Source organism: Geospiza fortis, unplaced genomic scaffold (assembly GCF_000277835.1).
Source record: "Geospiza fortis unplaced genomic scaffold, GeoFor_1.0 scaffold40, whole genome shotgun sequence".
Classification (NCBI taxonomy): domain Eukaryota; kingdom Metazoa; phylum Chordata; class Aves; order Passeriformes; family Thraupidae; genus Geospiza; species Geospiza fortis.
The window spans coordinates 18,414,200-18,428,823 of NW_005054297.1; the positions used below are offsets into that span (position 1 = coordinate 18,414,200).

Below are 14,624 nucleotides of genomic sequence, written 5' to 3' on the forward strand. Positions count from 1 at the left end.
TGCCACCAACACCCTGACCAACAGGGTGTCAGGTTGGGTTCTGACTCTGTCAGTGTTGTTCCAGTGGACTGTATTGTTTATTTTATCCTTTTTATTTCTTCCCTATTAAAGAACTGTTATTGCCTGCTCCCATATCTTTGCCTGAGAGCCCCTTAATTTAAAATTGTAGCAATTCGGAGGGGTGGGGAGGGTTTACATTCTCAATTTCAGGGGAGGCTCCTGCCTTCCTTAGCAGACTCCCGTCTTTCCAAACCAAGACAATTACTTATCTCAACTCTTCCAACAAAATACACTTTAAGAATCTATTTTTCCACAGCTGTCCCCACGTCCTTCTGCAGCCACCTTTTTCTAACAGCTTCCTTACTCTCCTCTGTTGCAAGGTCCGAAACACTGTGGAAAGCTGACCACAGCACAGATTCTTCCCTTTCATCTAATCCATAAGAGACCAATAATTTCTCAAGTGTGCTTGCAGCACACTGCATTGTGGAATTTTTTAATCAGCATCACTGGCAGGAAGCAACTATCCAGATTTTCTTACAGACACCCTCTCTAACCTTTGCAAGAGTGCAAAGTAGCTCTTTCTTCAGCATCTTTTGCCCAAGAGGACAAGCCATGGTATGGACTGGTGGCTCCTACAGAAGTCTATTCAACAGAACTCTACAAAACAAGAGCACAAGAGCAGAACTTGCATCCTGATCCCTTACAGATGTATTGTCTTTCAGAGAAAAATCTATTCCTAATGGTCATTAATTAATTAATTTTTAAATAAACTATAACATAATTTATACCATATAATTTCTATTATATTATATAATTATTATAATTCAATAAAATTAATAAAATAATTTATTATTTTTTAAGCAACTCCACTCCAAAATGAGCTCCATTTTCAGCACATTACATAATACATTCTTTTTCTTCCTTTTAGCCACTCATGCATTCTGTCATATTCAATACAAAAGAGCCACAAAATCTATTGGCAATATCAAGCTAGAGACAAAAGATCATGAATCATCATCAAAAACCAACCATGCAATTATGAAATATTTCATTTGTGTTTAACTCTGCCTCTTACATACTTTCAAGACCTTAAAAGGATTACACTACTTTAAACCCTATTTTTCTGCACCTGTTAAACTCTCTTACTTTACATGTCTTCTGTAGTTTCCTTGTCACTTCTCAACCTTATTGCCCTTCCTGCATCACAACAGTGCTGTTCTCTATAAAATTCAGGGTTCTTCAGAGCCCAGCATGTATGCCCAAGTGAGCAGTGAGACAGCTTTTAAACAAATAAAATTTTAACAAGACACCAGCCACAGACACTGACAGCAGCCAGTTTAAGACTGGGTAAGACAGTGCCTTGTGTCATCCTGGCCTTGGGGTGCAGCTGCTGCTTTCGTTTCATGCCCATTGATGCAGCTGGTGCTTTTTCAGCACACTAAGGAAATACAGAAAACAAGTGTAACAAATTCATAGAGAGCAGCTTGATCCCTTCAGAGAAGAAATCTGCTCATGCATCTATTCTCATTCTTTTTATACTACATGTTCTCTAAAGCATTGAAAACAACAGTCAGAAGACAAGGAAGGAATAAAAAAAGAAGCAAAACATATTCAGGACAGAACCTTACTACCACTAAGTCATCCACTACAATCATAAAACAAATTTCTTCTGATCAAATCAAATGCAGTGACCACAATCAGTCTGGTGCAAAACCGTAGAAATTTCTACTGGGTTTCCTAAATTAGTTCAGAAGATCCAAATCCCAAGTTATTACAATGTGATTTAATGCCATTCCCATGTTAAATTGAAGTTGAGCCTGTTCAACTACTCTTTTTAAACACTGTAAACTGGAACAGTGTTGGGAGTAGAGAGCCAGAAGCTTGTGTGGAGGTCCAGTGAAGACACCCCTCTAGACCCTTCCCCCATTCCTGCACATGTCCTACAGTAACTGCTATCCCTTTTTCCACATTCATGCATTGAGAGGTTCAGTGGCTCCGCCAGGGTCTGCAGGTCAGACTGGTTTCAAATCTGCAACTGGCAGAGCTTCACAATAAACAGTTTTTATATTGCTAAGATTCATTATACTTTATTAAAAATAACAAAAATCTGAATAACAAGGATTAAATGCCTACTCTTTTTCTCAAAGCAATATTTAAAAACAGAGAATATTCTATGCAAATGCAGACAGATTTCCAAGTTTCAACAAGAAGTAACTGTGCTTTCCTGAAAACCCTGGAGAAGCCACAACCACGACATTAATTTATAGTTAAACCCAAAACTCTCCTGTGACTGCATGAACAAATGGAAAAAAGGTATAGCTACAACACTGCCTTGAGGTATTCTAGAGCAAGAAGTATTACAACCCACAAAAGAGAAATACAAGGGTAATGTGAATTGTGTTAGGATCCTGTAGTAAGAAACCACCTTCAAAAAGCCAAGAATCATCACCAGAATTCTGTGCTACTACAACACTACATCTAACATGCATGATGGGGTTATAATAAGCTATACTTTTAGAAAAATTCTTTCAATAAAAAACTAATAGAAAAAAATGACAGACTATACCACAACCAATTACCTCTCAAAGTACTGTTCTAGAGAAGTTAATGCTAAATGCTTATTTACTTCTTAGAGCCACTACCTTTTCTCCCTGCCAAAAGCCAATTCAGACCAAAAAAGAAAAACCCAAACAACAAGAAAGAATGACAACAAAAACCTGAAAGAAAATTTAAAACCCCTACATTAAAGGTGGGTTTACAATTACTAATAAAATTACTAATAATTACTCTGAATATTCAGTTTTATGATTTCCAAGACATTAACATTTAAATTGAAAGAGATGAAAGACATTTTCCACTTATTGTATTTTAAATTTCATTAAGTTTTAGCTATACAAGAGGATGAGGTTTTATGCTTATTAGCTTTACTGAAGTTTCTCATGGCCACTAAATCTTTACTTAGACCATGGTGTAAAAGGCTGACAAAATGATGTCTAAATGCCAACATTTCTGTGAAATAGCAATAGTGGTTTGAAGATTTCAGTGCTCTTCTAAAGTTTGTGTTTGGAAAACCACTAGCATTTCTTGGTTTATTTCTATATTCAAATTCTATGAAACTGACAGGTTTAATAGGCTACATGCTATCATTGTGCATGGATGGATTGGTCCTGTGCAAAAGGACCCCTGACAGTATCCCAATTCCCCAGTCTTTGGTCCACTTTTGTTAAAAATTTCCTGGCATTTGTGTCTTTACTGTTTTTTTATGCAGAAAAAAATCATAAAAATATATAAACAATAGAGAAATAATATAGGAAATGTAGTAAAATAAAATCAGACAAATTTATGCCCAAATAATTTTCCACATGCACCCTTTACCAAGAGTTCTTAGCTTCAAATGTTTGAATCCCAACAGCACAGAGAACATAAATTCAAGTTGGTTTGCTGATATTGTGGACCAAAAAAAAAATTGTTTTGAAAGCTGTTTATTGAAAAAAAAAATTTTAAAATAAATTAAAATAAATAAATTTTTAAAACCCTGCAGCTTTTCAAATAGAGAACAGCGGGAATTCTTTTTCTAAAAAAACCAATTTCAGCAGAGAAAAAAATAATTTATTTTTAAATTTTAAAACCAGCTTTTCAAATAGAGAGCAGCAGGAGTTCTTTTTCTAAATATCAATATGCACATATTAAGTTGGGAAATGAGACATAGTTTCTCCCAGTCTTTCTGTAAAGGAAGTACAACCTTACATCCCTAACAGAGTTAGATCCTAAGGGATCAACACAGATAGGCAAGATCTAATCCATAGAAAGAATCTAATTAAATACCCAAAATATTTCCAAAAAGGCAGCGCTGAAGGAAGACAACCCACTCCAAAAGAAGAGATGGCTCTCCAGCAGGAAATATTTTAAGATCTAAGAACCAGGTGAATTTTCGCAGCAGAACAATTTCACCAGTAGAGCTCTGCCAGGATTTGAGCTATGGCCTGTACTTTTCTACTTACTCAAAAATGACCCAGTGAAGCAGCTAAGTGATATGAAGACCATTCTTCTTGGCACTGCTAAAACTGCAGAGACAAAGAGTGACTGTGAAAAACAACAAAAAGACCGCAGGACTTGGAGCAATAAAAGCAGAAAATGAAATTCAGTTCCTGGGAGGTCAGCTACCCCCCCAGCAGATCAATCTCCTGGCAGCTGCAGCCTCAGCCCAAGCAGTACACACTGTGCACAGCAGCACCAGAGGCACTGGGCACAGCTTCTCTCAGGAGACCTCTTAGCACACCACTGTGCGCATGGAATCCAGACAAGCAGCAGGTAGCACTAAAGGGTATTTGTAGAAGTGGCTTATCTTCTCTTTTTGTAAGGTAAACGAAGGTCAAACAAAAATCAAATCAATCTCTCAACAGAAAGCATGAAAAGTACTGAAAAAAACATATTTCAATGTTAGTTACTCAAGTACTAGCAGCTGAAAAGACGACTTGGGGTTGACAACTAAAGGCCTTATCTTTCTGCCATACTCAACATGGAAAATCTCTTTGTAACCTTGCACTTGTTCTGATTTTGAACACTTAGATTTCATAAACCACAACACATGGTGGCAGAGCTAATTCACAGCTTTCCCCCGCCTTGTATCTACAGCTAAGGCACGTATCTCATAATTGAAAATAAAGCAGCACTCTAAAGCACCAACCTGTTACACTGCTCTGGTCTTGATAGAAAATAACAAAGGCAGTTAGGGTGGAGCTGTAAACCAACATATACAGAGCTCCTTCTTGGTGGCGTTTAGTATGAGGCACGCTGTAAAAGGATGATCCCCAACAATTCTATTACAGCAAGACAAGAAGCTGTATAAGACACAGGCAACTATTATCAGCCAGTGACCATCACAAGAAAACTATCTAAACATCCACTAGTTATGGAAATAAGACTGAAGGTTGGAACAGAAACGTGGGTGACTCCTTCAGTTAAACCAAGGATATGACCAAGGATCTTTCCAACTACATTAACAGACTATGATGGGAACATCAGGAAAAACACAGCAAAGCAGGTGGTAGCTTGAAGCGACACAGACCCTCAGGTGAACCACACTAAACTCAGAGAGAAAAGACCACACAGCATGCTATAACACCAGCAAAAGCACGGCATGACCAACAGACAACAGGCAGTTCTGGAGGGGGGCAAGGTAGTTAGCAACTAACAGTAAACCCCAGGCCAACTCAATTACACAGTGATGAAACAGAGCTGAAGAAATCAGAATTAACCAAAGGGCTGTCTCTTCACACCCAGCAACAACATTTCTGAAATCAGATGACATCATCCATGCATCTCAAAGGTAATGTAAAAAGAAGTAAAATCTGTTAAGGGGAAAAAAAAAAAAAAACACCAAAAAACCCACAACCCAAAACCTCAAGAGGCACTAAGACTCCAAATTGGTCCCCAAGATTGAAACTTCATTACAACTGAATGTCTCCTAGCTAAATGAATAAGGCTTTCTAAAGCATTTTGTTGAGTAGCACATTACACCTAGACAGTAAAAAGTTGTCCAAAATTCCTGGGATTTATAAATGCTTTAATCCTAATCAATGCAAGATTGGAAACACAAATACAGATGGTATTTTTTATATTACTAGTAATAAAGTTTTTTTTAATCACAAACTTGCGGGGGGGGGGGGGAACACCATTCACATCAAGACAACTACAAATTTCAGAACTGGCACAGGCAAGAAGGCCTGTCTATTTTCATAGAGACTGATCATTTTGTGCTAATAAAAAATAAACTCTTGCTTTTGGATTGCATTCAGTATTTCAAAATGATTGCATTCAGTATCTCAAACTGAAGATGACTCAGTCAGTCACCTTTCAAACCAAAAACACTCTGTATGGTAGAGCAAAAAGTACAGTCTCATCTTTGTCAAACTGCAAAACAGAGAATTTGGCTTCATCACTTAGGCCTGGAAGAAATAAAACAAAATCTGACAAGTTTGCTTTCCAAAATTCAGCGTGAGAATGGAAGGTAAAAACTACTCTGAAAAAAAAATAGCAGAAAGGCATGAGCTGTCACAGCATAAGGTACTTAACTCGGAAAAATGAATCATTTAAGTATTAGTAACTTTCTTTCAGCCTTACTGAGTAGGGATGGCCTCATGCATCCATCACCATGACATAGGTAGGTAGTGCTCTAATTTTATAATTTTGCTACATACCCTGCTAATAGCTATTCATAAAAATAACTTTAAAAACATAACAAGTTGTCATAAGACAACCAACCCATTTAAAGCAATGATAATTTTCAAAGACACTCTCAATTTATGAAAAATACAGGAAAAAGTGCTGCAAAGAAATCTTAAAGGAAAAAGTATTCAAAATTAGATAAAATATTTTAAAAAGGCTGATACACTCTATCAGCCAGAAATACAAATGTTGATTTTAGATTAAGTTTTAATGGCAAGAATTGCACTAAATAAGAAGACTGTATGCAAGAGTCTACAGGATTTCTCAGTTCAGGAAAACCAGTCAAGAATATTTTAAGTGTTACCCCTTTGCTTTGTGCAGAAGTATTAAGGACTGTATTTCAATGTATTTCTGTAAAAAAACAACCACTACAAAGACAAGATATCAGCTGAATAGCAAAAGCAACATCACATTACTTACTACAGTGGATTTCTTGAGAAGACTAAGACCTTGCCATTACATTTTATATCATGGAAGAAACCAGGGTCATATTCTAAAGTCTTAGAATATTGTGCAGTTATGGTTTGCTAAAAGGACAAGAGATATTCAGACTCTAATGAACCTACGACTCACCTTCTTTCAGTGCTTTATCCATATTGTGAGAAATAACCACTCTCCTTGATTGGATTGAGTCATGAGAGCTTCCAGACCAATTACTCTGAAATTAAAACAGAACATACATGATAAGAGGAAGGAAGAAATAAACTAAAAGTTACAGAAGGAATAAAACTGGAATTCAAGGCAATAGTACTGTATTATTTGGTCTTTATACAAATATTGTCACCTCATATGGAAAAACAGGAGTGTCAATTGTCTATGAGGTTATTATACATTGTTCATTAAGCAGATATTAATACTTGTGCATCACACATTGTACAACTTGCAAAATTATCTTAAGTGAAGGTTTTTTTGGTAGAAAGGAGCTGTATTCATTTGCAAGACAGTGCACTGAGGATAGGACAGGCATGTAACAAAACAACTGAAACTCTTTCATTCAGTATTTTCACAGCAAATAGAATATTTTTATAGCCTACTGTGACAATGGACTTCATTTATCCTTGTAAACTACTTTTAAAACAAAAGAGAAGCCTTTAGATCTCCTACTGTAATTTTGGTTCACATTTTTTTGGGCTTCTTTCTTCAAAGATACTTCTGGCCCTCTGCATTTTAAGCTGCTGTCCTACACAAATATTTGTCTTTATTGAAGTATTCACTCCCACAGTGTCCAAACAGGTGGGCGGATGGAGAAACATTTTTCAGGGTATAGACAAAGAGCAGTGACTCATGATGTATTTATATAGAAAGGAGTATAATTCAAAACAGAAATAGAAACTGTTCCCACTGTCAATCAGCTTGGAGCTCACTCTGCTTCCTAAAGGGAAAGCACTTCAGAAACATCCCCATCCCTCCAACATTACCACACAGAAAACAGGAAAGCAGCATAAATATGAAGTAAAAACACTGTTTAATGTTCTTATAGGTAATGTACTGTTATTTCAGCCAATTTGCAGGCTAATATTCTGTATTCTGGTTTAATGTTTTTTGCCTACTTCAGATAAGTGCGTGTAGAATCTAACAAAGTTCATCTAATAGAACATAGATAAAGGAGTCTGTGCACTACTTTTAACAGCAAAATAAATATTTTCAGGCTCACTCACACCTATCACACAGCAAAGTGACTTGGAAAGGTACTTTCCCTGCCTTGAGTGCCCCCCTGTCCACAGATGATTTGTTCCACCTTTTGGATGAATGCAGCAACACTCCCTAGAGTTCTTCCAGTTACAATTCTGAGACCAGGGCTGTGTCTTTCAGCTGATTTCTGCCCTCCTCCACAACACTACCGATGGCAGGAGCAGCAAGACTTCAGCACATTTGCCTCATCTGCAGTCCCCCCTCACTATTAAGACTATAGTTAATGAGGTGTAAGAATAGAGTATTTAGTGAACCACTATAGATTTCCAAGCCCCTTTTTGATCTGACCACTGGTAAAAGTTTCAGCCATACCCAGCTAAACAGTAGGGAAAAGTATTTTTTCTCTTTGTAAGGTCACCTAACACTATTTGTAAGGCTCCAATACATCATCTCTGGCTGCTAATGTTATCACACTTCTTCAACACAAAGCTGTGTTAATGCCAGTCACACAATTACTTCAGGATTTTTCTGCTTTATTTGCAGCAGGAAACTGCATTATTTAAAAAATTAAAAAGAGAAGACTCATAGAGACATGAAATACCCAAGTACGCTAGGGGAAGGGAAAACCCAATTAAACAAACTCACTCAGGTCTTTCTGTGAAGAAAGAACTCCTAAACATGAGCCAACAATCCATACTCAAGATCCATGCTCAACATACTCCATCTTCCTTAACACTCATGCCAGCTTGGGTATCCTACAAGGCTAATCCTTCTGCTGAACTGAGTCCTACCTGCATGGAGGTCAGTGACCTCAAGCTAACTTAGGCATCTACAGTTGCATCACATACATTGCAGGAAGCATTTTTTATGGCCTAAAGCATCCGTAAGTGCTCAAATGTAGTGCTCACCAAATTACTCCTTTCAAAACTAGTTTAAACAGAAGTTAAAAAAAAAAAAAAAGAAAGAAAGCAACCTTCAGAGGGGATCGGGGATCAGCTGCAAGAAGTAGCTTGTTCCACTATTAACTTATGATTCTGGATTACTTCAGGTTTAAGAACTCAACTTCAGGGAGACCTTACTGCTGTCTCCAACTACTGAATGACAGGATACAGAGAAAAGGGAGCCAGACTCTTTTTGCAGATGCACAGGACATTAGGAAACATTGCAACACAGGAAATTTCCATCACAAGACAAAACTATTTTAATCATGAGGCTGCTCAAGTATCAGAATTGGAGTGCTGACAGGCTGTGGGGTCTCCATCTCTCAATCTTCCTCACTCTGAGCAAGAGAACTAGATGTCCCCCAGACATTCCTTTCAACCTAAACTATTAATGATCCTTGATGACCCTTCAGAGAGCTGTTAATTAAATTTCATTATTCATAATATACCAGATCTAAAGGTGCCTTGTCTAAAACAACTGATCAAACTTATTTTTTCTTCCCATTCTATGAACTTGCATTTAGTAGAATCAAGACTTAAGCCTTGTTAGTTTAGGTTTGCTTTCAAAAAGTACTGTTTCTGTGACAATAAAAGTGATGAATTAATTAAATAAGCAGGCACTCCCAAGTTAGATGACATATGGCAGCAAACACCTTAAAACAACAGTAACAACCTGGTAATGCTGATAACCAACATCTGTGATAACAGAAGGATTTCAGAAAATTCATAGTCCAAGCTCAGCCCTAACAGCTGAGAGAATGAAAAATACAGCATATTTCACTGAAAGACTTTCTTCCCACCCCTGACTCACGTCAGATAGAGGGCATATGTAGAAAAGAGTTTCCACTAGGAAAGCTTAGATTTGAATGTTTTCACATTTTTCTTCATGTCATTCATCTAAAGAAAAATGGTGCTAGGCTTCATGAAATAGTTGGCATGACCCTGACTGAGCCAAAAACATTTGTAAATTGATTTAACACAGTCAAAGCTGTAGTTTAGATGCTCTTTTATGCAGAATAAAACCTGGCATGTTCCTCTAAGTCCTGACTTGCACTATCACAGCCCTCAATAACTTATCTTTTTTAAATTGGTGTCAAGACAATTGGGTTCCTGTCTGTAGATTTCATTGGTAAGTAATGACAGAAACCAGACTGAAACATAAATAAAACTTAACAAAAGGACTTGAAGGGGTAGGGGTGGAGAACATTTACATGCTAAGAATGAGGTTGCTAACAAACAGGGAGGCCTGTTTCCTGGAACACTTCGAGTTTTCCTCAGTTTTGACTTTGCTTACAGGCTGAAAAAAAGGATGTGTGCATTTCCTGTAGACTTCTGAACAACACTCATTGTTTGATACTTTTGAAAACTATTTATGATGAACAACGGTCTGAATGGGTCAAGAAACAAAAAGCCTGACACTGAACCTCAAATTTTGTCCTAGGTTCAGTCTCCTAGGGATTCAAAAATTAAGTAAATGTCATTTATTGGTTTAAACTATATAAGTGATTTTAAATTAGCTCTGAAGACAACAATAAATGTTAAATGAAAAAGAATTAAGAAATTATTTCAGCAACAATACTCAATAAATGGCAAAGCACAGAGAACACAGGAGTACCTTCCACTATCAAGAAATTCATTCGCAACACTTGGTATCAAATGCAATTTTTAAAACACAGCAGCAGAAAGCCAGGCATCTGCTACAGGCACACCACATGCAGCTTTACTCTGCCATGGAATTAAGGCCAGAAGCAGAGAAAAATTTACAATTATTCCTATTACATTAACTCAATTACAACAAAACTAGAGCAGAGATCACGACAGATGCCACAATATAAATGGGCATTGTGGATGAGACACTTTAATCACTGATCTAAAAGGGAAAGGCTGCATCTAATTCAGCATACACAAACCAACCAGTTACTCATAGTTACTTGTTCCTCCCACTGTTGCCCTATCAACTTTCCTCTTATCTTTGTAAAACATACATTAACATCAGACTAGACCTTGATAACAAAGAGTCACAGCCTCAAACAATACTTCACTGAACTCCTCGTAAATTCATATTTAACAGATGTGGATAGATGTGTTCTTATCCCCATATTACTTCATATAGATGTTCTTATCCAAACATTATTTCAACTAATGATGCAAAAACAAATTTATGTTCACTAGAGTTAATACTTTTTAATCTATACTTATAGTCTACTTGAGATTACAAGGTAAGCATGTATGTGTCACAGTCAGCATTAACAGATACCATAACTACCAATTTTAAAGTCAACATACTTAAAGCATGTTAATCCTATTATCTTAAGCATCATTATCCCAGTAATTTTATGATATCATCTCATTATTTCTACTAATTATTTCTTCCAGTAGCTCCTGGAATATGTAAACTCTTTTTATCAGATGGGGATCTTCAATCTTAGCTGTACCATGTTTAAAACTGGTAAAACTGCAGCAATGTAAAAACTTTACAATCAGGACAGAACTTTCTTCACTTGAAATTTCATAGAATACCAGACAGTTAAGAATAAGAATATGAAAATGAAACATTTCTCAGGTACTACTTCCATTCCATCAGTACAACCAAGAAATAATTGGTAAGTTAGCATTCTAATCACTGATCAGCAAGAAATACAGTGTTGTCCTGTGCTGGAATTTTTAATATTGCCATCAAAATAAAGCCTTCAATGAATTCTCAAGGTACAGGCATAGCCCCAGTTCACTGAACATTTCCACACTCTCCTCCTCTGTAAAAAGAGATGACAAGAACCTATGGTCTATACTTCAAGGCCAAAAGAGCCATATGGCATGAAAACTAAATTGCTGGCAAGCCAGAAAAGCCAGCACAAAATCATGCTTGAGCTGCAGTCTCAGCTTAGCAACCAGAGAGAAACTCCTGAAAGGTCTATTGCTATACCCTCCCTCACATGACTTTTCACCATACACACATTTTATAGGGTTTTCTGTTTTCAAGAGCACCACAAAACTACCACAAAAGCATGCTACATAAACCATCATCATTAATTTTATTACCATTAACTTGTTCTGTTTCACTGTGCATATTTAATAGGGGAAAAAATGGTATAGAACGACTGGTCACAAAAACTTTGCATAGACACAACACAAATCTGTTCCCCTTATGACTACATGATTTCTTTATCTTTTTGGCCACTTGAAGTAACAGCTTGGGAGAGGATACAGTGTTCTATGTAACTGGCTCTTTCCTTCGGTAGCTTCTCCTTTGCAGAGAGCAAGAAACCAAGACTTGGCAATACAAGAGAACTTCATGTGATTTTATTTTCAGAATGTTTCTGATACATGCCTATACTATTTTCAATGTCAAAGCATACCTTGAATGCAGGATGTCTTCACTCTTGACCTTATTACAGAGGTTTTATAGCCACCCTTAGGATTTCCCTGCAAGAGACCTGGACAGCAAGATCTCTAGGAGCCCACCACCCATCCTTACTGACTCAGCAGAGTTTGGTTATCAGGAGAAATGAGATAACTCCCTAGTTATGTTTTCAATCACAAAACACTGTTTGTGTGAGAAGCAGTCCCTACAAAGGTAAAAACAGCCCATTCACAGCAAAATATGAGATGTCAATCCAACACAAAGTCGAGAAAATTAAATGTCAAGAACAATAAAATGCAGAGCTGACAACAAAGGATCCAATGAAAGGAATCAGAAAGGACTACATGACAAGACAAGAAATCTCTAAATATACATGATGAATAAAAGAAATCTATAAACATACATGATGATGAAAAATGTGTGGAAAACTAAGTCTGCTCACTGCTAAGGAGTTATGGGACAAAGAAGTGAGTGACAGAGTCTGAAAAACATTTAATTTCCTGAGGTCAGACTCCTGTAATAAAGTTATCACTCCAAAGTTACACCTGCAGGTAATCAACATACGCAGTCCTAACAAAGTTCCAATTCTGAAAAGGCTTATAAATCCCAAATTATAACAGATGTTCCACAGACCCCTAAAAATACACTGTACCAGAAATGTCCAAACCACAGGCCTCTGTGAAGTATAGCAGAACATTTTAAAATGTTGAGGGAATGTTGCATGAATTGCAAGTGTTCATGGAATTGGTAGAAATTGCTAAAACATATTTTCATTATTTTGATTTCAGGACTTTCCTAGTAGTAAACTCAACCAGACCAAAGGCTCATTGCTGACCTGCCTATAAATGAGACAGAACTAAGAATAAATGCATGAGACTCTGAGTTCTGTTAAAAACTCACTAAACATATCTTCTCCTTTCAATCCAGAAACAACCCATCAATTAAAAGACTGGCAGCAGATCAGAATATCTGCTTGCAAGCCCAAAACAGTCTAAAGTGTGACAAAAGTGCCACAACCAGAGACTGCTGTTGTTTTTACAAAAATCCTGCAATATCAGAGCTCTAAATATCCCCTGTGCAGTCAGAGAATGAGACAGACCACAGAAGATGCTTGGTTTTAGATTTAGAAACACCCATAAATGTTTTTAAAGTCTTGCTGAGGCATACAGATCAAAATTTGAAGGAGTTAGGAAGCTTCTCCTCTCCCTCACAGTTCCTCCAAACTACTTATTACCTCAAGAACTCTTTTGCATCCCACTTGAAATTTATGCCCACAGATGGCAAACTTTCCACTTTCCACAGCTGCTGGGGCTCCTCCAAGCTTACCTTCACAAGCTTCATCTCATGGCAAAAGTCCAACAGTGAAGGAAAATAAAACTCTGTGTCCTTTCTGTCTGCATCCCTTATGTTCTTCACAAAGGGCAGAGCACTCAGCTTGGCTACTATGACAAATACTCAACCTCAGTTAAGCTGCCATCACATTGGAAAGATTGGGACCATTTCCATTTCACTACACCTCCTCCTACAGCTTGGATAAAAAGCAGTACTATGTTCCATGATCCAGATACTTCAAAGACAACCTGATCCAATGAAAAAAAGCTTTACCTATGCCCCCTGCACTAATGGCAATTTCACAAAAATACATGTTCAAGGATGGAACCAGCCTTTAGGAAGATAAAACATGATCACATGTAGTGTGATTTGGCTTTAGGGCCAGAAAGGGAGAGTGTTAGTTTACTCACTCAAAATTGCGAGCTATTAAACTGTAGTAAACAATAGTGACGAAATATGTCAGGAGATGAGTTTTAAAGAAATACTAAAAATAAATGACAACTGTTAATTGTAGGAAACTAAAGATAGTACATTAAAATCCATGTACCCTTTTCACTGGGAAAAAAGCACACTTACTATCCTTCTGTTAGTGCTGCAAACGGACTAGGTGGATCCTTCTCTATTTAGAGTATCATTCACTTAATCTGAATTTAAAATGCAGTACTTAAATCTAATAAAGTAATCAGTTTTTTGCATTATTTAAATGAAGTTGATAACCCAACTCTCTGTTACTTGGAGCTTTTGCTTTGAATCGGAGTCAAAACATTATGCTGAAAAGTAAACCCCATCTCTGCCAGTTTTTTTGGCTGAGAAACAACTCACACAAACGTGGGAAAAGTTTTCCTTCCCCTTCCCACTAACTTGGTTAACATGGTTCTTCACATGAGTCAAAGCCATCTCACTCTGCAACCACACAAGTAAAAGGACTTTTGGAAGCAAACTTGAATTTTAAAGGGTTACATATGTTCTAACCCAGGGCTATCTTTGGTACGAACAAGTCCACTGGCACTTGAGAAGTGAAAATCCCCTTTAAAACAGACAGTCTCACTAAAGTACAATTGGGTCATCATGTCTTTTTGCTGTCTTGCATTTTGCTGTTCTCCTCCACCACAAATCATCTTGTCCTAAAA

General features: G+C 37.1%; 1 protein-coding gene across 1 annotated transcript in view; it reads right to left on the reverse strand.

Moving 5' to 3' along the window:
• Positions 1-6,881, reverse strand: part of SNX25 (sorting nexin 25) — a 71,397-nt gene extending 64,516 nt beyond the window's left edge. Inside the window, exon 1 of the mRNA XM_014311804.2 lies at positions 6,802-6,881. Within this exon, the coding sequence (XP_014167279.1) occupies positions 6,802-6,823 (22 nt within the window). The 5' untranslated portion in view covers positions 6,824-6,881. The remainder of the gene's footprint in view (positions 1-6,801) is intronic.
• Between the last annotated feature and the right edge of the window lie 7,743 nt (positions 6,882-14,624).